The sequence below is a fragment of the Schistocerca nitens genome, chromosome 2, assembly GCF_023898315.1.
Source record: "Schistocerca nitens isolate TAMUIC-IGC-003100 chromosome 2, iqSchNite1.1, whole genome shotgun sequence".
NCBI classification, from domain to species: domain Eukaryota; kingdom Metazoa; phylum Arthropoda; class Insecta; order Orthoptera; family Acrididae; genus Schistocerca; species Schistocerca nitens.
The window spans coordinates 1,186,412,169-1,186,439,613 of record NC_064615.1 but is presented as its reverse complement, the minus strand read 5'-3'; the positions used below and the strand labels follow the sequence as shown (position 1 = coordinate 1,186,439,613).

Sequence of the window (27,445 nt, the reverse complement as noted above, 5' to 3'; positions counted from 1 at the left end):
TGGCACAGGCGGGAAATGCAGCAAGGATGGAAAGAAAGCATCGGCGGAGGGCCTCACGAGAGAAGAGTCTTTCGGGCCTTGTGCTAAATCCAGCTGAAGGCATGGGCAGGGCACACACCATGGGGGTATACGCATATGGGCCTGGAAAAGAGGTTGGAGAGGGAAAACCTCAAGCCCAGAGAGAGAAGAGCCCGGATGTGAACAGCAATCATACACCCTGACTGGGGCCGCCTTTCTGCAAGATCGACTGGGGCCGCCTTTCTGGAAGATCGACGACTGAGTTGGAGAACAGGAGACAGTAATTTGGATGCCACAAACATGTGCAGCATAAGTGGCCAGTAGTCGTTGGTGCCGGATCCACAATGGAGGGACACCAGCCTCCACAAGTATGCTGTTTATAGGGCTTGTGTGGAGCTCCAGTTGCGAGTTGGATCTCGCAGTGAAGTATGGGGTCAAGCAACCACAATGCAGCAGGCTCCCATAATTGAGACGGGACTGCACCCTGTGGATGTCGCCCTGTAGTTGTTGTTCAGCAACTGCAATGCCAGTGGAGCTATAGCACAGGCAAAAGTCATCACCATACAAAGAAGCTGATACAGACGTTCCCATAGCTGCAGCTAGTCCATTGATATCAACTAAAAAGAGGCAGACACTCAAGACAGAGCCTTGCGGGACCCCATTCTCCTGGACTCGGGAGGAATTACAGGAGGGACCAACTTGCATGCAGAAGGAATTAAGCGAAAGAAAATTTTGAATAAAAATCAGGAGCCGGCCGCTAAGACCCCACCCGTGAAGCGTGGTAAGGATGTGATGTCGCCAAGTCATATTGTACCCCTTCCGCATGTCAAAAAATATGGCAACCAGATGCTGACGGCAAGCAAAGGCTGTACAGATGGCAGACTCCAGGCTGACCAGATTATTGGTGGCAGAGCAGCCCTTATTGAACCCTCCCTGAAACGGAGCCAGAAGGCCACGAGACTCATGTAGCCAACTCAACCTCCGATTCACCACGCGTTTGAGCAACTTGCACAGAACATTGGTAAGGTTAATCGGGTGGCAGCTGTCCACCTCCAGTGGGTTCTTGCCAGGCTTCAACACTGCGATGATAATGCTTTCCCGCCACTGAGACGGGAACTCACCCTCAACCCAGATACGGTTGAAAAGGTTTAGTAGGTGGAGAGGTGATTGAGCATCTGATAGTGGATGCGATCCGACCCGGGAGCCATATCAGGGCAAGCGGCTAGGGCACTTTGGAATTCCCACTCACTGAATGGAGCATTGTACAATTCAAAGTGGTGCGTATGGAAGGAAAGGCTCCGACGTTCCAACCGCTCTTTCAGGGAGCGGATGGCCTGTGAGTAATTCGTAAAAGCAGAACTCTGAACATAATGCCTGGCTAAGTGTTCTGCAATTGTGTCTGATTCAGTACAGACTGCTCCATCCAGTGAAAGCCCAGGTACACTGACGCGGATCTGATATCCACAGAGCTGCCTAATCTTGGCCCAAATCTGTGATGTAGAGGTACGGATGACAATGGTGGAGACATACCTTTCCAAGCACTCCTGCTTCCGTCGGTGAATAAGGCGTAGAGCTCAGGCACGGAGCCGCTTATAGATAAGGAGGTGTTCCAGTGATGGGTGCTGCTTATGATGTTGGAGGGCCTGCCTGCGATCTCGAATCACCTCAGCAATCCCCGGTGACCACCAAGGCACAGTCCTCTGCCGAGGGGACCCAGAGGAAAAGGGAATTGCAGATTCCACTGCAGAAATGATGCCGGTGGTTATTGTGAGAACCACCTGATCAATGGCATCATGAGAAATAGTGGCAATGGAAACGGACGAGTCCCAGTCAGCCTTATTCAAAGCCCATCTGGGGAGGTGCCCAGGAGAGTGATGCTCTGGCAGTGACAGAAAGATTGGAAAGTGGTCACTACCGCACATCATGCACACTCCATTGGACAAATGGTAGAAGGCCAGGGCTGCAGACTGGAAGGTCGATGGCTGAGTACATGTCATGCGCCACACTGAAATGTATGGAGGCACCATTATTTAAAAGAGAAAGGTCGAGCTGTGACAACACTTGCTCAACGACAATGCCTTGGCCTATTGCAACCAATCCAACCCGCAGAGGGTTATGGGCGTTGAAGTCGTCCAGTAACAGAAAAGGTGGCGGCAGTTGGGCTATCAGCGCAGCCAATACATGCTGCGGGACATCACCATCCAGTGGACGATAGGGACTGCAGACAGAAACAGCCTGAGGCATCCACACCCAAACAGCGACAGCCTCTAAAGGTGTTTGTAGAGGGACAGACTCGCTGTAAAGTGAGTGAAGGACGTAGATGCAGATGCCACCAGATACCCTCTCATAAGCTGCCCAATTCTTGTAATAACCCCGATAGCCTTGGAGGGCAGGGGTTCACAACACCGGAAACCAAGTTTCCTGGAGAGCAATGCAAAAGAAAGGGTGGAGGCTGAGAAGTTGTCGGAGCTCAGCAAAGTGGTGGAAAAAACCGCTGCAATTCCACTGGAGGAGGATATTGTCCGCGGCCAAAAAAAGCGTGAAGGGACCGAGAAGGCAGATTATGCCGCAGGGTCATCGACCACCACTGAAGGAGAGCCTGAATCGAGAATCAGTGCGTCTGAGGTAGGGGTGTGATTGAGGTCGTTCGGGGACGCCAAAATCAGCAAATTGTCCTCAGACGCAGAGCTGGTAAGGACAGGTGGCACAGAGGCTACCGGAACATCTTCCTTCTTACCCAGTTTTGTCTTCTCCCCCCCCCCCCCTCCATAGTAGCAACCTGGGACGGGGCCGCAGTCGCAGGAGGGGGGTCAGGGACAGATGAAGAATGGGAAACTCTTCGATCTGCCGCTCGTGGCTCCTTGAGCCACTGACTGATGTCACCTGTCACGCTGGAGGGTGCCTGAGAAGGTAGTCTTCCAAGTGACCCTTTCTGTGCGAGAGAAGCTGGAGTACCTTTGGCAGAGGAGGGGGGGGGGGGGGTGATAGCCCCGTCAATTTGGGGGGTTGGTCTCCCAAAGGAGGTACTGTGGGAGCACCAGAAGGAGCAATGTCTCCCATCACTGACATGGGGAAGAGTCGGGGCAGCCCTGAGGGTCCACTGGAAGTTTAACAAACGCAGAGACAGCCGGGGAAATGAAGTTGCAGTCGCAGCACATGATGCCGTCATTGCAACAGGATGAAGGTGGAAGGTGTTCCTATTTCCTCTTTGATTCTTGATAGGTGAGCCTGCCAATGGATTTGATTTCCATTATTCGCCGCTCATTATGGAGAACAGGGCAATCAGACGAGCAGGGGGAGTGGCACTTCCCACAGTTGACCCAAGTGGGAGGAGACACATACAGAGCGCCCAGGTGCAGAGGGCGACCACAGTCCCGGCAAGTGGTGCTGGACGTACAGAGAGATGACATGTGGTCAAACCTCCAGCACTTGAAGCAAAGCATAGGAGGAGGGAGGTAAGGTTTCACGTCACAACGGTAAATCATCACCTTGACCTTTTCAGGTAACGAGTCGCCCTCAAAAGCCAAGATGAAGGCAATGGTAGCAACCCTGTTATCTTTGGGGCCTCTACGCACGTGCCAGATGAAGTGGACACCCCGTCACTCCAAGTTGGTGTGTAGGTCCTCATCCACCTGCAAAAGGAGGTCACGATGGAAAATAATACCCTGAACTATGTTAAGGCTTCTATGGGGCGTAATCAAGACAGGGATGTCACCCAGCTTGTCACAGGCGAGCAGTGCCCACGACTGGGCTGGATGGCCGCCTAGATCAAAATCGACGCGCTACGCATTTTGGACAACGCTCCCACTTCCTCAAACCTAACTTCAAGATGGTCGACAAAAAACTGGGGCCTAAAAGGTCTCTTCATCAGTCCTGCTGCAAACAAGATACTGAGGCGAATACGGCTCTTGAGACCTGGTCGACCGACGGTCCTCTCACAGGGTAGCCAGCGAGGGGAATGATCGGGAATCATAGGTTGCAGCATCAAAATTATTCCTGACACGCTTGGAGACTGCTGGGGCCAAGCAACCACCAGCTTGATTTGATTTAACCCATTTCATTGTGGGTCATCTGCCCTAATGCCACCCACTCCGACCAGGAGCTCTCCCCACTGGTGTCACCCAGCCTCAGCAAGGGTCACCTGGCAGGATAGCCATTGCCGGGAGTCCTGGTACCCCAGAAGGATGGGCACCTACTCCTTGGCATATGCGGGGAGGTCTTAACTCTGTCATCAGCATTGCGATCCCTGTGTTGTCAGGGGGCTACCACCAAGAGGGTACATGACAACTCCACCATGGTGGACTAGCTACCACACTGGATTTCGGATGCCGAAATGGTCCAGAATTGTCGTGGCCGCAAAGGATGGTACAGCGAAGGAGATGAGAAGGAGGCAACCCATATGACGTTGGGTACAAAGCCTGCTACATGACAATAGGTAGCATGCAAGATCTTTGTGCATGATGGACAAACCAAAAACACCATGTAAGGTGTTCTTCCCCAAATGGCACACACTAGCAACAGAAATTTGGAAAAGATGGAGGTCAAACTCGAGAGGGGACCAAGACAAAGACCAAAACGTGAGAGATTCCTTTTAGTCACCTCTTACAACAGGCAGGAATACCGCGGGCCAATTCTAACCCCCGGACCTGCAGGAGGGCACCTGGTGCTGGTCGATGTCAGGGGTAAGTTGCTCTTGTTGGGATGTGGTGTCGGTCAGCTAGCTGTGTACGAAAGGCGTCTATAAGTCTGGTCTCTCTCTGTGTAGCTTGGGGTAGGATGGGAACTAGGCGACTTGTAATGGTGGTGTGGGGATGGGGAAGGAAAAAACTGTTGGAAAACTAGGTGGGGACAAAGTTGGTTGGCATGTCACAGAACATCCCGGTCCAGAAGCTGCACCTGGAGTCCTTCCAGTCCCAGTACTGGACGATTGTTCCCGGAATCCAGGCTAGTTGCCGGCAAAATCCTATCGCCCACACCGAGGTCCCAGGGCATAACTTGGAAGCAGGCAATAGTGGTGGTGCTGGTCATGGCATTTGCAAGAGCAGGCTCAAGAGGCTCTGGGGCGCTGTCCATAGAAAAGTTCCGCAGGACTTTCCGACGGGTGTGGACATGTAACTGCTCAAAAAAAAAAGTTGGTGATGTATCTGTGGAGTGATCCTGGAGGTATTTCTTCATCTGAGTTTTGAATGTGCTGGCTATCCTCTCAGCTTCTCCATTTCATTGTGGATGGAAATGGACTGTTGGAATGTGGCAAATGCCATGCTGGGCACAGAAACTACCAAACTCCTCACTACAGAATTGTGGACTGTTGTCAGTTACGAGCACTTCCGGCAGACTTTCAATTGCAAATTTTTTTTCTAAGGCTGTGATGGTGTTGCTGGTTGATGTGGCATTGCAGCAGGCACTGTACGGAAATCGGGAGTGAGCATCAGTCACTATCAAGAACACTGCGTTAAATCAGGCCCAGCAAAATCAACGTGTACCAGTTCCCAACGGCGAGCACATGGTGGTCAAGAAGCAAATGAATGTCATAGAGCTGCCTGCTGGTTTTGGCAGTACGGACATGTCTGGGTGAGTTGTTCAGTCTCCTGGTTCCTGCACGACCAGTAACTGAACCTGCAAGCCGGATGTTTAGTTCAGAATACCCCCAGTGATCTTGGTGCAATAGTAGCAGGACATGCTGGTGTAAAGAACAAAGAACCACTACTCGTGGGTGTCCATCGAAAATGAGCAGAAGCACCCAACATGAGCTGAATGTGAGCATTAAAGAACTGACGGAATGCCACAGAAGCCTTGGGAGGTGGTTGTTCAGGCTACCCACGAAATATGTGACTCCGGACTTGTTGGAGTACCTTGTCATTACTGGTTGCATCTGCAACCCGGGAGCTGGTAATGGGAAAAGAATCTATGGTGGCTTCTGCCTCTTCGTCGATGTGTAAACACAGAATTTCTTCTTTGTCAAACTCTGGATCAAGTCCCCATGGAAGGCAGGATAGGGCGTCAGCATTGGGTTTTCAGTTGTGTTGTGGAAGTGAATCTCATACTTGTAGCACGCCAAAAATACAGCCCAGTGCTGGAATCTTTGCTGCTGGATTGAATGAGGAGATCAGCAGTTTATGGTATGTGATGAGGTGAAACTTTGTGCCATAAACAAAAATGTGGAATTTCTTTAATGCGAAGATGATGGTCAGTACTTCTTTTACTATTTGGGAGTACCGGCATTGGGTGTCAGTCAACATTTCTGATGCGTAGGCCACAGGGTGCTCAGAGCCATCTGCCTCCCTGTGTGCCAGGACTGCTCCGACACCTGTATCAGATGCGTCTGTTGCAATAAGTATCTGCTTTGTTGGAAGAAAACGTGCGAGGCACGAGGCTGTCAACAGTAGGATTTCCACCTGTGGAAGCCATGCTCTCAAGCTGGTGTCCACTGAAAAGGCACCCCTTTTTTTCATGACAGGGAGAAAGGTGCAGCAGTTTCTATTGCTGCTGCAGGTAGGAGCTTTCAGTAACACGGTATCTTCCCCAGAAAGGAACAAAGTTGCTTATGCATTATTGGTATGGGAAGTTTGATTATGGCTTCAATACGTTTATCCAGAGGACGAATGCCCAAGCTGGAAGCGATGTGGCCGAAGTACTCAGTATCAGACAGGGAAAAAAAACAATTTTCATTTCCGTATATCAGGCCAGCTTTCTTTAAGACGCTGAATAAAGATTTCAGATTGCCAAGGTGCTCCCTGTTACAATGATGTCATCTAAATAGTTAATACATCCATTCACTTGGAGTACTAATTGTTTCAAAAAGTGCCGAAAAACGGGGGGTGGGGGTACTTGCTGTACCAAACATTAGTCATTTCAAATGATAAAGTCCGTGCGGCGTGTCAAGTGCAAGAAATTGATGAGATTCTGAATCAAGGGGAAGTTGGAGGTATGTATCCACTATGTCTACTTTAGAGAAGATGTTTCTAACTTTTAATTTGGCAGTAATTCTTCCGGCTTCAGAATAGGATATGCCTCAATCTCTGATTAGGCACTGACAGTAACTTTAAAATTGCCACACAGGTGGATCTTCCCTGATGGCTTTAGCACTATGCCCCATTGACTAGGAGGAGTAGGTTCTAGAACTCCAATTGCAGTTGGTCGATCCAATTCTTCCTTTACTTGGTCTCTGAGAACTAACAGAATGGCGTGGGCTCTAAAGTACGAGGCGGAACATTACATTTCAGTGTGAGGCGTGCCTCAAATCCTTTGCAGTGCTGAGCTCCAGGGTGAACAGGTCCTTATAATCCTAGCAGTGTCTCTAGGTCCGAGTGCGAACCACCTTCAAATACCAAATACACAGAATCTTCTATTGAAAGCCCAAATTTCTGAAAAGAGTGAAGTCCAAACAAGTTCTCAGTGGAATCACTGTTAATGACTAAGAAGGTAATGTGGCAGGTGATGATATGATGTTGGCAGTTAGACTTGATGCGTTTATTATATACCACTAGACATCTGTTTTTTGCAAGGGAGGTGCTCCAAGATTCAAATAGATACCATAATTCAGAATGCTAATGGTTGCACCGATATTTACTTTTAACTGAATTGGTTTCTCTGCAATTTGCACTTCTACAAAAAGTTTATTGGTGGTCTCTTGATGGTCTGTAGTGGCTACCAGATTAACATCCACCTGTTGGGCAGGAGTCTGCCTTGCCTGACAGGACTTAAGGCATACATAAGCTAAATGGCCATTGACAGAGCGGTTTTAGCAATAGGTCCATTTGTCAGGGCAGTCCTCACACTGATGTTTTTAACACAATCCGGATGGGATGGCAGACATTTCACTAACCAATACCAGTCTGAATGGCTTGAGTGGGATGGAGGACGTTGTAAGTCGATGGTACGGCATCCTGCCTGTACTGTTGCTACGTCCAAATCACCACTAGTGTGGCCATTGGCAGCTGCCTGGTATGTGTTTACATTAATGGCTGCTATGTCGATCCACGATTCCAGTCTGCTGCTTGAGTCACTTTGAAACTTTGTGCTAAGTTCAAAACTTGGTCTAATGACGGGTCTTCGAGTTGAAGTGCCTCGTGCTAGAAATCCCTGCCTGGAGTACTCCGGATGACCATGTCCACGATCATTTCTTCTGCATAGGACTCACTTTTAGGGGCAACAAAATAGCATTTCCGCCCTAAAGCTTACAGCTCTGCAGCCAATTCTTTATGAGTCTGATTTGGCTGTCTCTTGCATTGGTAAAATGCTACCTGGGAGGAAATAACATGGGTATGCTGCTGGTAATAATTAATCAGCAACAAACCAATATTTGAAAAGTTGAGCTCTGAAGGATTAGATAAGGGGTCCAGATGGCACAGCAGCAAGTAAATTCCAGGTTTTGACAAAGTCAAAAAGAAAGATTTCATGAGGCTGGCATCAGTTACCTTGAATGTGTGGATATGCTCTAGTTATCTTGATTCATAGGTTTCCCAATCCTCTAAAGCCTCATTGAAGTGAGGAATAGCCAGCACTTGCTGCGTTGCTTGCATTTGCAGTATGCTTTGAAGAAGTGGTTGGAAGATGTTCAGTAGCTGCTTCTGGTTCACATCCTGCTGAAGAATAAGTTGAATGAGTAGAGCTTCCAATGCAGATGTTTGCTGACTTGGCGCCATTTTATTGTGACATAACCAGGAATAACACAACAAATATAACACCATTCTACGGTTTATTGACAAAACACTCATAAAAATAACTTTGTTACCAAGCGCCAAGTTGTAGTTGAACACTTTATGGAAAATTATATAAATTGATGGTGGTTATACCAAAGTTCGGGAAGCGCACATGAAATGCAGAATTCTGGCAGAATCACAAGCCCGCTGACATACTAAACCTAGTGAATGTTTAAGTCCAAGTTCCAGTATAGCACTCAGATTCTAATCCAAAGCACAGCCAAATCAATACTGATCAGCAGGTCCACTGCAGTGTAGCACTCCCAAGTTGTGGAGTAAAACATAGCATGATGAGAACTGGCTTGTAGATGTTGGTGGTGGCGATAAATAAGGCTTCACAGTTAATGGAGCCGGCAGCTCAGGTCGCTATATATCCTGTGCGGCCAGTCGTTGAGTGCCATTGGAAGCCAACATTGTGGTTTGAAGCACGTGCACACGCACAGAGGTGGCCCGCAATATTAGTAGCACATGGAGAGGTGCAACCAATGATGCATTGTTTGGTGTGGAGCTTTAATAGTGGTGGATACCATACTTATCCTCACAATCTCTATATGAGCGATACATAGGAGGTGGTTGAATATTACTAGAGTCATCATTTAAAGCTGGCTCTTGAAACTTTGTTAGTAGACTTCCTCAGGGTAGTTTACATCTATCCTCAGGGGTCTGCCATTTCAGTATCTTTGTGACACTCTCCCATGTATCAAAAATACCTGGGACCTTCCGTGCTGCCGTTCTCTGTATACAGGGTGACAGTTATTGAACTGTATGAAAAAAATGTAAATTAGTTACAAACTATGGTGTGCATCATTTTATTCAACATGTAGACATCACTATAGATATTTGGATTTAGTTTATGACATGTTCGATATGCCTGCCATCCTTTGTGAAGGTTAGGAGCAGACCCTTAGCGAAATTTTGCATGGCCGGCAGTAGTGTTGGAGCTGGGATTATTGCTGTAAACATTGTTTTTAATGTAGTCCCACAAGAAGGACTGACATATGTTCTGATCTGGAGAAAATGGCAGTCAATCGAGGCCCATGCCAGTGGCCTCTGGGTACCACAGAGCCACAATGCAGTTAAAGTGCTTTCGATGGTGAAATCAGGGCCACTTTGATAAATGGGGATGAAATCATCTTCCAAAACCCTCCCATAATATCCGGGTGCTCACCACACCATCAAGGAATATCACTCCGATTATTCCATGACTGGACATTGCACACCACATAGTCATCAGTTTAGGGTGAAGAGACTTCTTGATTGCAAAATGCAGTCTCATTCTCCCAAATGCAACAATTCTGCTTATTGACGAACCATCCAAATGAAAGTGGGCTTCATCGCTAAACCAGACCATGCACATGCACACTAGTTCCCAGCATGCCCCGAAGCAAACCTTGCAGTTTAAACTTCCTAACGCAAACCATTCAGAGGTTATGATGATTTTATTTCATATAGTTCAATAATTGTCTCTCTCTGTATGTTTAATATCCTCAGTTAGCCCTATTTGGCACAGGTCTCACACACTTGAGAAATATTCTAGAAGTGGTCACATGAGAGACTGCACTTCCCCAGTATTCTACCAATAAATGGAAGTCAACCACCTGCTTTACCCACAACTGAGGGTATGTGGTCACTCCATTTCATGTCCCTACAAAGTGTTACACCCAGGTATTTGTAAAAGTTGGCCGATTCCAACTGTGACTCATTGATATTATAGGGTACTATGTTTTTTCATTTTTTGAAGTATGCAATTTTACATTTCCGAACATTTAAAGCAAGTTGCCAATCTTTGCATCACATTGAAATGTTATCAAGAACTGACATAATATTTATGCAGCTTCTTTTGGACAATATACCAGTATAGACAACTGTATTTTCTGGAAAAAGTCTCGGGTTATTATTAACATTGTCTTCGAAGTCTTTAACATATAAAAGGAACAGCAAGGGTCCCAATACACTTCCCTGGATCACACCCAAGTTACTTCTTCACCTGATGATGACTTTTCAACCAACGTAACATGCTGTGTCCTCCCTACCAAAAAGGCCTCAATCCAATCATAAATTTCACTTGATACCCCATATGATCACACTTTTGATAATAACCTTAGGTGTGGTACTGCGTCAAATGCTTTTCAGAAATCAGTCCATCCTTGGCCAAACAATCTTTGAATAAGAACTAACTTGACTTTATAATCATAGCACCTAATCTATCACAAATCTCATTAATTCTGCAGTTGATTTGGTCAGTACTGCTCTCACTTACTGCTTATGACAATCCTGGAAGCAGGGTAGATTTTTCTGGAGGATCGCATTATATTTTTCAATTCATTACTCCTTGACTATATCCTCAGAGGGGATTTTTCGCAAGTGATGAAAATGCCTTTGTAACTTTCATTTACTTCTTTTTCAAAATTCTCTCTTGAATTCATAATATTTTTAATATATTTATTGAGCTCATGGGACCTAATTGCTGGACAGACTTCAGTTTCACAGGTTGGCATGATATTTTTCAACATGGAATTGCGAATTTCATGATATTCATTTCCAGCTACATTTTTGATACTATGACATCTGTCTCTTTTTTTCTCAAACTTTTCACTTGTCCATCTATACAGAGTATTTATTCTGATTGATTCTGCACTTTGTACCGATTCACGTGACACGAAATGCAAGGTTTGCAAGGGGCTCATATTTATGTTCCTCTGCAAAAGGCATGTTACTTTGTAAGTTGGTTGGTTTAAAGAGGAGGGGGGGGGGGGGGGGGGGAAGAGACCAAATTGCTACGTCATTGGTCCCTTGTTCCTTTTTAAAACAATTCCACAAGAGAAAGAATAAAACAAATGACATTCACAGCACAATGAACACTACAACGAACAAAATAGGACAAGAAAACCAGAGAGAGATAGACACAAGAAACAGGTAGAAGGGATTAGAACAAGAGAGTCGATGACTGTGGCTGGCTGACCACGAGAAAAAAAACACCTTAAAACCTTTAGCCTAAAAGAGATAGGGTGGAGGATACAGAGGAACAAACAACAAGCGCTAAAACTTAGATAGAAGGATGAAGGATAAACCCCCCCCCCCCATGCATAAAACTAAATCAGCTGATGAGGAGTTATCTGCTATAATTAATGGTAATGAGTACAGAAACTGAAGATTTCATTGCAGGGCAGTGAAAGCCGGACAGTGCAACAGAATATGGGACACTCATCACCTGGGCATCCAAATGACAATGAGGTGGGTCTTCACGGCGCAGGAGACAGCCGTGGGTCTCTCAAGCATGGCTGATGCGGAGCCAGCAGAGAACCGCAGAGTCCCTGCAAGAGGCCCGCATGGAGGTCTTCCACACACTCGTATTCTCCTTAAATGGCATGCAGTTTGTTGTGCATACCAAGGTTATGCCCTACAGCTGCTGCTAGACCATTAATGGCCACTAAAAATAGCGATACACTCAATACAGAGCCCTGCATCACTCCATTCTCCTGGGTATGGAGGGAACTATGGGAGGCACCAACTTTGACACAGAAGGGAAATTTTGGATAAAAATAAGGAACGGCATCAGAGACCCCATTCATATAATGTGGCAACGATATGATGTTGCCAGGTCGTGTCCTAAGCTTTTCGTAAATAAAAAAAGATGGTAACCAGGTGTTGGCATCTGGTAAAGGCTGTTCAGATGACAGACTCAAGGGACACTAGATTATCAGTGGTAGAGCGACCGCATAGAGCCAGTAGGCCATGTGACTCCAGGAGCCAACAGAAATGCCGACGTACCATACGTTCTAGCAGCTTAAAAAGAACATCGGTGAGGATGATGGGCCAATAGCTATCCACATCAAGTGGGTTTTTACCGGGTTTCGGCACAGGAACGATGATGCTCTCCCACCATTGCGACGGGAATGTGCCATCCCTCCACATGGGGTTGAAGATGACAAGGATATGTCACTGGAAGTCCGACAAGAGATGTTTAATCGTCTGACTGCAGATCTGATCTGGCCCAGGAGCTGTGTCGGGGCAATGAGAAAGAGCGCTGAGGAGCTTCCACTCAGTAAATGGAGCGTTATACGATTCACTGTGGTGTGTAGTGAAAAAGAGGAGTTTCCCTTCCATCAGCTGTTCGAAGGTACGAAAGGCAGGGGGTAATTTTCCGACGCAGAGGCCTAAGCATAGTGGACACGAAAGTGCGTGGCAAGTGCATTTTAGTCGGTAGATAACACTCAATTTATATGAATGCCAGGCACACCTGTGCGGGGTCTGTTACCCAAAAACATGTCTGATCTCCGTCCAGACTCGGGAAAGTGATGTATGGCACCCAATGGTTGAGACGTACCTCTCCCAACCCTCCTGTTTCCATCTTTTTATAAACTGGGGAACGCAGGCACAGAGCCATTTAAAGCTATTAGGTGCTCCAGGAAAGGGTGCCGCTTACGAGACTGTAGAGCCCGCCTACACTCTTTAATAGCCTCAGCAATTTCCGACGACCACCAAGGTACTGTCTTTCACCGGGGCATCCTGAGGAACGAGAGATCGCATTTTCCACTGCAGAAACAATTGTTTCGGTGACTCATTCGACCACCACATCGGTGTTGCCGTGCCATGTGGGGGAGATTTAATGGTGATGGCATAGGTGACAGCTTCCCAGTCTACCTTGTTTATAGCCCATCTGGGTAAGCATCCATGGGCGCTATGCAGGAGGAGTGACAGGAAGATGGGGAAGTGGTCACCACCACACAAGTCATTGTGGGCTCTTCAGTGGACTGATGGGAGATGTCCCGGTCTGCAAAGTAATAATTCGATGGCTGAGGAAGTACCGTGAGCCAAATTGAAATGTGTGGGGGGCCCCAGTATTCAGGAGTACTGCACAATCTGGAGGAAGATATACATTGCACACGGATACTTCCTCTGTCGTCCTTATCCTGACAGCCACAGCTTTAAGAGGAGTTTGAAGGGGGCACGGGTTCACTACATATCGAGTTCAGGACAACAACACAAACTCCACCCGACACACTATTATACTCACTACGGTTCTCGTAATATCCCCGATAGCCACGGAGGGCCGGGTTCTGCACTGTCAGAAACTAGGTTTCCTAGAGGGCAATGCAGAAAGCAGGTTTAAAGCTTAAAAGTTGCCACAGCTCAGTCAGGTGGTGGAAAAAACTGCTGCAATTCCACTGGAGGATGACGTTACCGTGAGGCTGGGAAGGCGCGAAGCACGCAAGGAAGCAGTTTATGCCTCGGAGTCACCTGCTGCCACCGATTGAGTGGATGAAGCGTCAGTGAGATTAAGGGACGCTGAAATCTCCATCTCATGCTCAGATGCAGAACCGGTAGGGAGTGGTGGTGTCGAGGCCAGCGGAGGGTCCCGTTTCTCGGCAGTCTTCTTTTTGGTTGGCTTGCCCTCTCGCTTCTCTTAAGGGAGGACTTCTCTGAAATAGCTTCAGGCAGGGAGGAAGACCGTCCGGCAGCTTAAGGCTGCTTTAGCCACTGGCGAGTGTCCACTGTGGCGTTAGTGGAGACCTTTGAAGAGAGAGTCTCACGGGACTGCTTCTGCACGAGAGGAGCCGGAGGAAGCTGTCGCTTCTCCGGCCGGGGGGAGGGGATCGATGTTCCCCGCGTTAGACAGAGTATTGCTCCGAAGTAGGTGCTTTGGGAGCAACAGAAGAATATTTGCCCCCTACCACAAAGGAGGCAGATGTATTCCGGCAGCAAAGTGTATCTAATTACTATGTGATGTCGAAGTAGCTGCAGCATATGTGGACGTCAGCTGAATGAGGTTACATTTAGCCTCTCGGTAAGTCAACCGGTCCAGTGTGTTGTACTCCACGATTTTCCACTCCTTTTGGAGTACTGTGCAGTCTGGTGAGCAGGGGGAGTGGCGGTCTCCACTGTCGATACAAGTGGGAGGAAGTGCACACGGAGTACGTGGATGCAGTGGACGTCCGCAGTCTAGACGTGTGGCACTAGAAATGGAGCAAGAAGACATGTGCCCAAATTTCCAGCACTTAAAGCACCGCATAGGGGGAGGGACATACGGTTTTAACATCACAGCGGTAAACCACCACCTCGAAATTTTTAGGCAAAGTATCACCCTCAAAGGCCAAGATGAAGGCACCGGTTGTTGTCTCCGGGTCCCCTGTAAACGCATCGGATGAAATGAACGTCCTGCCATCGGCGTGGAGCTCGTCGTCAGACTGCAAGAGGAGGTCACGATGGAAAAAAATCCCCTGCACCGTGTCGAGGCTTTTACGGGGAGTGACAGAAACGGTAATATCACCCAGCTGGTCGCAGGCGAGTAAGGCCTGGGGATGCTGTCTGAATCAATACTGCACCGTTTCTCATCTTTGACAGTGCTGTCGCTTCCCAAAACTTATCCTCAAGAGGTTCAACAAAAAACTGACGCTTCTTACGTAAAAAGGAGTCCCCACCCATTCTGCTACAGACTAAATAGCGAGGCGAATACGGCACTCTTCTTTCTGCAGCCCTACATTCTTCCCACGGCGTGGCGAGGAAGGGAAGCGATTTACGATCGTACCTGACAGCATTGTATTCGATATTTCCCTTCTCAGAGACTGTTGGCGCCGTTCGGTCACCGGCAAGTGATGACTTGCTCTGCTTCATTGCGAGTCATCTGCCCTGATGCTACCCACTCTGAGTAGGTGCTCTCCCCAAAGGCACCACCCAGCCACAGCAGAGACCACTTGGCACGACGGTCATTGCCGGGAGTCCCGATGCCCCGAGAAGACGGGCATCTACGCCTCGGCATACACGGGGAGTTTACAGCTCGGGCATCGGCAATGCAATCCCTATGTTGTCCTGGGGCTGCCACCAAATGGGTACATGACGGCCCCACCACAACAATCCCCAGGAGAGAAGTGGTGTCAGAACTGCTGGCTAGCACGCCCCTGCCCTTTAGAGAGTTGTGAATGCATGACGACATGAGAGGCAGACTGGCCATTTTGGTAGAACGGGACCCAGCAATCCAGCCAGGTAGAGTGGAGTGGGGTAGAGTCTACACACACAGTGCAAGCAGGGGAGATTTTTACGAATGGGGAAAACCGCAGGTTCCCACAAGATTTTTATCTTAGGCCCACTATTGCTTCTCGTGATTATTATCATTCTTCCATCTAAAATAAAATGAACAGAATTAATTCATTTTGCAGATGACACTACTGTTGTAGTCATCCACACATATGAACAGCAACAGAAAATTTGGTAAATAATTTTCATCAGAATATTGTTGAGTAATTTCTTGTGATTTATCTCACCTTCAACAACAAAAAAAAGACACAAAATATTCATTTATGCACATCTAGTAAGTGTAACACCTGGGGAAGAAACAATAACTTGTCTTTTAGGGCTCCACATTGACGAGAATTTAAAATAGGATGATGATAATCATTTTTGATGTTCCTTAAACATCTTAGTTTAGCCATATTTACATTTCAAATGACTGAAAATCTTAGGGAGATACAAATCAGTAAGTTTGCATATTTTCATGCGATATCTACATCTGCGTCTAAACTCTGCAAATCACTGAAGTGCATGACAGGGATTATCTCCCATTTCAGCAGTTATTACGGTTTCTTCCCATTCCATTCACTTGCTAAGGACAGGAAAAATGATTGATTGAGTACATCTATGTGTGCTGCAGTTAATATAATCTTCTCCTCACTACTCATTTCATCATTTAAAGTCTGTTGTTGAAACATTGGAAGTAGGCTTTCTCAGAAAAGTTTACTTTTACCTTCGACAGTCTGCTGGTTCAGTTTCTTCGCCACCTCTGTGACACTCTCCCACACGCTATACAAACCTGACCTTTCATAATGTCCTCCTCTGTTTACATTCGATATTCCTGTCAGTCCTTTGGTATGAGAACACACTCTTTAACAATATTCCAGAATGGATCACGTGAGTGATTTGTAAGCTTTGTAGACTTATGCCAATTTCCCAATATTCTACCAATACACTGGAGTCAATCACTTGCTTTACCCATGACAAAGCTATATGATCATTCCATTTCATATCCCTGCAAGTGTTATACCTAAGTATTTGTCTAAGTTGACCAATTCCAATTGTTATTCACTGATATTGTAGTCACAGGATACTCTTTTTTTGTTCTCTGAAGTGCACAATTTTACATTTCTCAACATTTAAAGCCAGTTGCCAATCTTTGCACTACTTTGAAATTCTATCAAGATCTGTTTGAATATTTCAGCAGCTTCTTTCAGCCGTATTTCACTATAGATATCTGCCTAATCTGCAAAATGCCTAAGATTAATTTTAATATTGTTTGTAAGGTCATTAATATACAGCACGAAATGCAGGTGTCCCAACACACTTGTCTGGTGCATACCTGGAATTACTTCTACATCTGACAATGACTCCCCACACCAAAACATGCTCAACCCAGTAACAAATTTCGTTTGATAACCCATGCCATTGTACTTTAGCCAATAAGCATAGATTTAGTATTGAGTCAAATGCGTTTCAGAATTCTAGAAACACTGTATCTACCTGACTGCCATAATCCACAACTATGCGGATGTAATGTGAGAAAAGTGCAAGTAGGGTATTACATTATCAATGTTTTTGGAATCCATGCTGGTTGGCATGTTGGAGGCCGTTATGTTCAAGATACCATTTTATGTTTCAGATCAGAATATGTTCTAAGATTCTGCAAGAAAGGGGTTCCAGAATATTGGATGGTAATTTTAGAGATCACTTCTAGTACCCTTTTTATAAATGGGTTTGACATCTGCTTTTGTCAAACTACTGGGCATGTATTTTTGTTCAAGGGATCTACAATAGGTTATAATTAGAAGAATACAGTATAGAATCTAATAGGTATTACGATGTGTGCTGAGGCTGTTCATTTTTAACAATTACACCTGTTTCTCAACACTTATTTAACTTACCTTTTCAGTGGTACGAGAATTAATTATGGGCAATTCTATTGTAAAGGAACAGTTAAACAGAGTTAAGCATTTGTACTTTTGCTTTGCTGCCCTCAGTTTCAGTTCCTATCTCATTTTCAAATGAGCTGGAAACTAACTTTGGGCCATTGAGAGCCTTTACACAAAAATAGAATTTCTTTGGGTTTTGTGAAACATCATTTAATAACATTCTGCTATGATAGTCACTGAATGCTCTACACATTCTTCTCTTGACGGCAAAATGTGTTTCATTCACCATCTCCCTCTGTAGCCCTATGCTTTGTTTTATACCTGTCATGCAGTAGTCTGTTCCTTTAGAGGTTTCTTTACAGTGCATGTAAACCAAGGAGAATGTGCCTCATAGCTAACTGTGCTACTGGGTACATAGCTGTCCGGTGCATTATCAACTATTCTTGAGCCATAGTTGTGCCATTTTCTCCTATCCTTTTCAATTTAGTCTATCCTAAGCTACAGATTTCAAGTTCCTCATTGACACTATTGCTTATCTCCCTAGTTGCTACAACTGCCTCAATGTCACTGATAAACTTCAGAATGTGGACTTCCTCCAAGACGTCAGGTCTGTTTGTTGCCATCAGATCTAATATATTTCCATCAGTAGTGGGGTTCCTAGCTATCTGTTCTCAGTAGTTTTCAGAGAAGGCATTTAGTATTGCTTCACACGATGTCTTTTCACACCCACTACTAACAGATCTTTTACTTCCCCACTTGACTGCTTGGTAATTAGTCACCATCAATGATTACAGTATAACTTGGAACTTAGGTACAAGCAAAATGAACTTTTCTCTAAAACTTTTGGTTACATTAGGAGGTGCACCATCTGCATTTCCCATTAGCATGTCCTTTCAATGAACATTCAAATTTTCTTCAAAAATCTCACTGCTATCAATTTCAGGTTTCAACCAAATTTCTGCACCTAGTAATATGCGAGCTTCACTTTATTTCCAGAGTGCTTGTTTTTGTGGATCCATGACCTAACTCTTTATTGAAAAAACTTACACAACAGAAATGTTGTCCCCTTCATTGTACTCCCCTCAACCCTGGACTGCTTCATGAGAATTTTCCACTGCCGGAAGCAGTGCTGCAAGTCTTTTCCTGTTATGTTGTTGAGGAGGCCCATCACATTTTCCTTCACTGTGTCCACGGACTCGAACCTGGTTCCTTTGAGTGCAGACTTCAGTTTTTGGAAGAGAAAGAAGTTACATTATGCTATGTCAGGCGAATAAAATGGATGTTCCATTACTGGAATGTTGTTTTCGCCAAAACCCTCTACACAGACAACGCATTATGAGCAGGCGTATTGTCCTGACAAAGAATCCACAAGCGATTCTTCTACAGATCTGGTCTCCTCCTCGTCGCAAATGTTCATGGAGGGTCTCCAGAACAGTTACATCAGCTTGATTGACAGTCTGATCTTGAGGCACCCAATCAATGTAGATAACCCCTGAAATATTGAGTAAACAATCATCATTGCTTTGAATTTTGATTTACTCGTGTGCTTTCTTCTTCCTAGGAGATTGAGGGCTCTTCCAAGGCACTGATTGTCTTTTAGTCTCAGGATCATATTGGAATATCCATGTTTCATCACACAATGTTTCTGTGAGTGTCAGCACAGCAGTCCACTCGATGTTGCTTTTGTTTGTTTGTGCGGATTCTTGGCAACACTAGCACAAACCTTTGTCATGCCCAGACCATCGTGCAAAATATGCCTATCTGTTTTCTTATAGATGCAGGCAAGTTCTGAAATTGCTCAGAGTTCAGGCAGTAGTCTTCTTGAACAATTAGTATAAGATTTGGAGAAAAAGTTATGTTTGGTGGTGACAGAAATGACATATTCACCAATAAAACACCATAACTCCTACTGGAGTCTCAAATTTCAGGTGCGGGTTAGATTCGGGAAAATTTTTTTTCCTCAATTTCGAGTCTCATTTTTCGGGTGCGGCTTAGATTCGAGTAAATACGGTATTAAGGTGATCACATTAATGTGACTGGACAATGTAAATCTAGAGATTTTATAACAAATACAAAGTTTTTAGGGACAAATACCAGTTGTCAGTTAACAGGATTCTGTCACATTTTGATGCTTTATGAGACAATTGTATGTTAGGACCTAGTGACAACAGTAATGTCTTACCATTCTCCCGAGTCAACCAACTGGCAGGATGCCAGTTCAGTTTTTCAGGTTGACAAAGTTAAGTAAATTAAGACACGTACGGACATGCGGAACACAGTCGAAGGTTGACAAAGGTAAGTAAAGTAAGACACGTACAGACATGCGGAACACAGTCAAATGCTTATGGGCCTCGAGTCATTTTCCAAACAGACTGGAGTTAATGCACAGACTATGGAGGCAAGTTTGTGGTCCAGAAGTCACCAATGGTCGTCTTAGTGTATGCAGTGCTGAAGAGCAAAGCTATGTTTTATATGATGAGTTACCTCAAGTACGTTGTATGTAATCAAAGAACATTGTACAATAGGGAGCAACTGAATGAGGCAGTACAGCTGCTGTGACACTTACCTCATATACAGGAAATGGAGTCGGTTGTGTCCGGCCATTTTGATTAATGTTTTACATGGTTTTCCAAAATAACTTTTTGGAATTCTGAGTTAAATCCTCCGTAACGGCTGTGGCTGAGTACCTGTCCTATCCCCAGGGTATATTTATGTATTCTGTGTGTACGTATATTTTTAGATATCAACAGTCAGTCCTACCTGGAACAGGTGAATCGACAAAACTACACACCGAAGAAGGGTCTAGTGTACGAAACCTGACGAAAGAAAACTTCGAGGTCCACCGTAGGTCGACAGAGCCTACAGGAAAGGATAAGGAAGAAGGTAAGAGAGCAAAGGAAGAAAGGCTGGCAAGGTGCCCCATCCGGGAGCAGCCACAGGCCCTCAAAGGCAGAAAGTGTGACAGGGGCCTTAACTCTTGCCAATTACTGGAGGCACCCCACCCAACATTACACAGGAGACTTGCGACACAGAGAGGGCGAGAGAAGCACAGGAAAACAGAAGAATAACACCGAGTCAAACAGAAGAGGCAAGAAGGGAGAAGAGAAAAAGAAGGGTAGAGCACGGCCTGGAGCAGACAACCATGCTTGGACAGCCATTGTCCAGTTGGGGGAAAGGAGATGACAGGGCATCCTGTCAACCTCTTGACGAGCCAATGAGGCTAAGGTGCCCTCCCTTAGAGAGAGTGATAAAAAACCCCTTCACGAATAATCCATAAAACTGGGACAATGGCTGAGGCATCATCTGCTAACACTGGGGTTAGCCAGTCAGGAAGATTAAGAGTCCGCTGCTGCGTGGCTAGGTTAGGACAGTCTGGCAAAATTGTGACCACTGTCAGATGGGCACCCCAATGACAATGGGACAGATCATTGTGACGGAGGAGATGTCCACAGTCAGTTGAGTATGGCCAACGCAGTGCTGGCAAAAGACAACAGAGCCCTCGCGAGAGGTCCATACAGTAGTTTGTTCGACGAAGTCAGTGTATGCCATTCCGTATTCCAAATCCTTAGAACCTGACAGCATAATACCAACTGAACGTCCAGTTCAGGAATAATGATCCTGAGAAGAGGCTTGTCGGTAGCCAATCTGGCTGGCCTGTCAGCGATTTCATTCCCCAGGATCCTAAAGTGACCTGGGGTCCAGGCAAAGACCACCGACCATTCTTTTGTTCAAGGGCAAAAAGGGAATTCTGGATACTGAGAAATGAAGGATGGTGAAGGTTACGACTGGTCAAGAACTTGTAAACCACTCAAGGAGTCACTACAGATGAGGAAGTGACTCGCCAGTGTAAGAACAGATAAGCTCAAGAACACGAGATGGCCACTAACTCTGCAGTGAAACACTGCAGTCATATGGCAAGGAGAGAAATTCATTACATCCTGCACGAACGTAAGGAAAGCCAGTGTGAGCGGCAACCATCGAGCTATCAGTATAGACAATGTCTGAACCTCAAAACACACCAAAAATGGAAAAGAATTGGTGGCAGAGGGCCTCAGTCAGGGTCGAGTCTTTCGGATGTTATGACATGTCAAGACAGAGCTGTGCATGGGATGCACGACAGAGGGGAACGTCAGTGGGCCTGGAGAAAAAATGGTACAAGTGTAAGCTGGAATTCAGAAAAAAAAAGGGAACAGATGTAGGTGGTGATTGTAACCTCACAACTGGGCAGCTGTTGCGGGAGGTGGATATCTGTACCTGGGGAGAGGAGACGGGAGTTCAGGTACTCCAGAGAGCAGTGGATATATAAGTCAAAAGCAATCAACTGTTGTTGATGCAGAAACCGCAACAGTGGAACCCCTGCCTCTGCTAAGATGCTGATCACGGTGCTAGCCTGAAAGGTTACAGTTGCCAGTCGTACCTCACAATTGTGTGCACCTGTAATGTTGAAGGTGATGCCGAGTCACGTATGAGATTCTTGTAATCTAGGTAGGACCAATGATTTGTAAAGCCATAGGAGACTAGAGCAGTCCACATCTCAATTGGTTTTGCTGAGGAATTTAAGAGCGTTGAGTAGTGACCAACATGTGTGTCAAAGACGAGGACTGGCACCCCCCCCCACAAAAAAAAAGAGAGAGGGGGGGGAGAGAGAGAGAGAGAGAGAGAGAGAGAGAGAGAGAGAGAATCCACCACATTGAGAGACTGGCTGGTTGGTTTGGGGTGTAAAGGGACCAAACTACAGGGTCAGCAGCCCTTTTCCCTGACAAGCAAGGCTCAAGGCACAACAACACCCAACACCACACCTAAAAAGAAAAGGAATGGAATGAACAAAAAATGAGGAAAACATGCACCACAAGGAAAAGTAGAAGAAGGCATTGAAACCATAGAGCAGATGGACTGGCCTAGCTGATAACAACAATAAAAGAGGATGACCCAGCCACTCTGCAACAAATTAAAATGTCCACCGCAAAAAGACAAGGTGGGGCGAGATGAAAACATGTAGGGAGAACGAGAGATCGCATTTTCTGCCGCAGAAACGATCATTGTAGTTACATGCTCAACCACCACATTGATGTTACCTTGTGGGGGAGATTCAATGGTGACAATAGAGGTGAAGGCTTCCCCGTCTACCTTATTTAAAGCCCATCTGGGCAGGTGTCCGTGGGTTTGATGCCAGGGCAGTGACAGGAAGATAGGGAAATGGTCACTACCATACAGGTCATGTGCTCTCCACTGGATAGATAGGAGAAGGCCAGGAATGCCAACCGAGAGATCAATGGCCGAATACATGTCATGTGCCACACTGAAATGTGTGGTGGCACCTGTATTTAAGAGGCAGAGGTCGAGTCATGACAGTAAATTTTTGACACCTCTACCTTGGCCTGAGTGCAGTGCCACCCCACAAAGGATTGTGAGCATTAAAATCTCCCAAAAGCAGGAAAGGTTTAGGGAGTTGATCAATCAGTGCAGCCAATGCGTTCAGGGGTACTGCACCATGCGGAGGAGTTTATACATTGCAGACAGTTATTTCCTGCATCGTCCTTATCCTGACAGCCACAGCTTCCAGAGGGGTTTGAAGGAGCACAGGTTCATACTGATTTCAGGATATACACAAACTCCACCTGACACACTATTATACTCACTACAGTTCTCGTAATATCCCCTATAGCTGCGTAGGGCAGCGGTCCGCATTTCCAGCAACCAAGTCTTGCACAAGAGCAATGAATAGCTCTGCAGCTCAGATGTGTATCAACTCCAAATCTGCCGGACAGAATTTGGTGTGATGTAGCAAAGGGGTTGGGGTGCAGCAACCCTACGTACCAGAACATCACTGTGAGGCTTTCGACACACTGCATAACCTGGCCCGCCCAGGAATCTGAGTTCAACATAAGTTAGTATCCGACAATGATGCGTGGCCCAGAAATCAAAAAGATTATTGTGTACGAGCATGTGCATGTCTATTTACGCCAGTGTAATAAGATCAGCAGGTACATCTTTGTTCCGATCACTCCATTTCTAACACTGTCAGCAAGAGTTTGCATATGCAAGTGGACACTGTGGACCTGTTGCTGTACTCTTTGGGACGATGCTATTCACTGACAGTGATCAATAGTTTTAACAGGTGGCCAGAAGTTGCCACAATCAAGAACATACATGCCAGTTCAGCAATAGTGCACTCACAGTTCTCCAGGTTTGGCATTCCGCATAATGTAACCACAGACTGAGGGAGGCAATTTGAAAAGCCAGTTTTCCCACAAACTGTTACTACTGTGTGTCTGCAACCAAGCCCGCACTCCGATGTACTTGCCACCAGCAACAGGATGGTGGAGTGGTGTAACTGCCTGCAACTAACCTAATGTGTAGGCCTAACCACTCATTGCCCCTGGTCACACTCGAATTGAGAACAATGAAGGCAGACATACAACACTCTCCTGTACAGTTAGTCTACGGCAAGCAGCTGTGGATTCCAGGAGGATTAATTGAGCCAGTGTTCTGAGCTGGTCATTCTCGAGCTACAAACACAGCTGCCAGAAACTGGACTGAGCCTACCAATGCTGCCCGAAATGGAGACCTGAAGATATTCGTGTGCGAAGATCACCAGAAAACATTCCAGGTGTTGCTCAGGGGTGATGCAATATGCCCACTGCTTCTTTCACTCTACTCTGGACTTTACAGAGCAGTCTCAAGTATAAGCCACAGTTTCAAAATTGACAAGATCTGCAAACAGGTGGCAGTTTCAACAGTGTGGCTCAAACCTGTGTACAGCTGTGACGGCACACTCCTTACTCAGCCTATCAAATTGCACTTCATTGTGGAGGGTGACATTTCAACATAGGCCTACAGTTTTGCTTAACTTTGGCACCAATAGAGGACACCGAAATGATACCCGTAGAACAGGAGCAGCCCACACCTGCACCAAACATTTTCACGGGAACTGGCAGGCAAATCAAGTGCAAGTTCCCCATATAGCAGGATGTCACTTCTTTTTTGCTTCAGTTGACATGGTTACACTGTTGTTGGCTCTCTTTCCTACTGTATCTTATGTAAGAGTGAATAAATGCTATCTGCTATTTACAACAAAATTATATATCACTCCCACCATTACTATATAACCTTCAGTTTCTTCAGCATTTACGTGATGCTGCATGGGCAATCCTACAGTCAATATTTTGCATTATTCGTATTTGGTGCGGGCCATACATAATTTAGGAATATTCTAGGTTAGGTCACATAAGTGTGTATGCCATCATTCCATTTCATATCTGTACGAACTGTAACACGCAGATATTTGTAAAAGTTCACACGATCCATCTACGATTTACTGAAATTGCATTCTTATGATACGTTTCTGCATTCTGTGGCATACACAATTTTATATTTCCGAATATTTAATGCATGTTGTCTTCTCTGCACCACTTTGAAATCTTATGAATATACTTTTTAAGATGGGCAGATGAGAATAACTAGAATATTTGTATGGTGGACTGTGCAGAAAATCCCCACGTATCTCTAAAGAGCAGCAAGGTGTAAGTGGCGAAGAGAGTTACACGACACTAAATCCGCAATTTGTTACAATTATAACCATTTTAGTGATTGTTTGACGGCTAGCGGGATATTGGAATTCACACAACTTTTGCAAAATTGTACGACGCGTTCTTAATACAGTACTGAAGATTATGTGATTAATCTCCTTAACTTCAATATGTGCAACAAAAGAATTCAAACTGCGAGATGTGTAGCGAACGATAAATTTAAAACTTGCTCTATTCATACAGAGGTTGAATGTCGTGTTAGATACTGGTTTCATCAGAATATCAAGCAACATTGTCACAAGTTGATAATCCTCGTTACCTGACACTTCCCCGTAAGAATTTTTTGTGGTGTAAACAGCCTGGCGTGTTCCTCGATGTTTAGCGGTTGATAAATCGTTTCACGTAGGTACTGTATGAATCTACGAAAGCATCCAACACAAGCTTTTCTTTCTCTTGTCTCACATTCCCTTTCGTAACGGCCTCCATTCCACTGATTTCTTCGATCTGGCCTCTTCCACGTGACTTCAAACTCCAATGGGGTAGCAAGAGAAGTCCACACACACTTACCAATAAGCGCGTCCTGTCAGACGCAGCGTTCCGTGCGCAGTAATGATGCGCAGTGTGTTAGCATCACAAAATGCAGTCTGAATCAAAAACTTTGTTGACAACTCCAACAGAAAAGCCGAATCATTACTCGTAAGTTCCGGGATTGAAGTGTCGAGTGTTTTCTGGAGGGCGTTTGCACTATAAAAGTTCACCGATAAGGATGAATATGATTTTTCTTCCTTTTACAGATATTTGAAGGAGTTTCGTGTGGAACAGTGTCCATTGTTTCTTCAACATAAATGTACCCAACACAGACCTTTCACTTGTTTTCATTGGCATTTTATGAATCAGCGGCGGAGGAGACCCGTTAGAAGACGAGATGGAACTTTTAATTATAGTGCTGATAATTACTGCACGAAGTTTGATGAAACGACAGGACAGTGCCCCGAAGGAGATGAGTAAGTTCAAACCAGTAGTTTTTATAGTTGAATCTTTAAATACCTGTTTATTTTTATACGCATTTCGTCGACCATCACGTAACGCCTTTGCATTTCATCTAAGCACGTTACGTTATACAATTGTTAGTTGTTCTTTTTCATTAAAAATATAAACAACCATTTCGGATCAGTTTCTGTCTTTCCTGCATGATAAAATACAGTAAACGTTATTGATCTATACATATTTGCATAGAATGTGATCCTCGATTATTATTTATTGTTTTCAGTTGTCAGTTTTTACATCGCACAGCAGGTGATACAGAAAGACGCTATCACCTGAGATATTACAAGACATGTATGTGCGTTCATGATACGGATTCACGAGGATTTTGTGTGAAAAACGGACCACATTGCGCGTTTGCTCATGGTAATCATGACCTAAGGCCCCCAGTGTACGATATTAATGAGCTTAAGGTGAGTTTCCTATCACCGTTCTCAATTCATTTTGTTTACTTTTACGCTTACTTTAACTGTCAAACCCATTGATAGATTTAATATTATTTATTAGGGATTGAGCTTGTCATTTCAATTACCAGTTATTATTTGTCAAATCAGAAGTTTTGTGAAGAATTTCACTTAATACTGTACCATTTATGCTGGCATAAATAAATCATGAAAGTAAATCTCATCTCAATGTAAATTATGGAACTGGCTTACTATCCTTAGAGCAAGAACTATTCATCAGCACTTGCTCATTTAAACAGCAGGACAGGATTTCAGTATGATAATTAAGCTACAGTTACAGACTCATTAGTTCGTTAATTTAGTAAAAGGGGGAGGAGAGTGAAGCAGTTGCTCCACACGCCGCCCCTCCTCCCTTCCAGTAAATAGATATATGGGGTCAATAAACATCAATAGCAAGACTGCAACATTTCTACAAATTGAAATTGACAGGTGGAAATAAATGGTCTTCCACACTGAAACCAAGAACAGCATTTTCATTTACGTTCCTCATATGTAATTAAGCTTCAGAAGAGTCAGCTGTATTTTCTTTTTGAGTAAAAATCTCTAGATGATTATTAAACAGTTACAACATAGGTCTAGGTAATTGTCAGATTTTTATAGAATCCTGATTGAGTACAACATATGATCAGGCTTACTGAATGTTGAGCGCAGTCCCACTACCAGCCTGGAGACTTGCCCTGAGATTTTCTTCCCATGCTTCTAGGACCCACCTGTGTCCCCTGTACAGTACAGTTCAGTAAGCATGTTGAGTGTTGTGACTGAATAATTGCTTGTGCTTAGTGCTCTAC

At 45.2% G+C, this 27,445-nt stretch overlaps 1 protein-coding gene and 1 long non-coding RNA gene across 3 annotated transcripts in view; one reads left to right on the top strand and one right to left on the bottom strand.

The window, feature by feature from the left end:
- Positions 1 to 25,660, bottom strand: part of LOC126237521 (uncharacterized) — a 62,077-nt gene extending 36,417 nt beyond the window's left edge. The window contains exon 1 of the long non-coding RNA XR_007545094.1: positions 25,469 to 25,660. This is a non-coding gene — a long non-coding RNA (uncharacterized LOC126237521). The remainder of the gene's footprint in view (positions 1 to 25,468) is intronic.
- A 61-nt stretch (positions 25,661 to 25,721) lies between these two features.
- LOC126237519 (putative E3 ubiquitin-protein ligase UNKL) overlaps positions 25,722 to 27,445 on the top strand; it is a 303,009-nt gene continuing 301,285 nt past the window's right edge. For both annotated transcript variants that reach the window (XM_049947690.1, XM_049947689.1), the window contains exons 1-3: positions 25,722 to 25,845; positions 25,944 to 26,153; positions 26,420 to 26,606. In XM_049947690.1, coding sequence (XP_049803647.1) covers positions 25,787 to 25,845; positions 25,944 to 26,153; positions 26,420 to 26,606 — 456 coding nt within the window. In that variant the 5' untranslated portion in view covers positions 25,722 to 25,786. The remainder of the gene's footprint in view (positions 25,846 to 25,943; positions 26,154 to 26,419; positions 26,607 to 27,445) is intronic.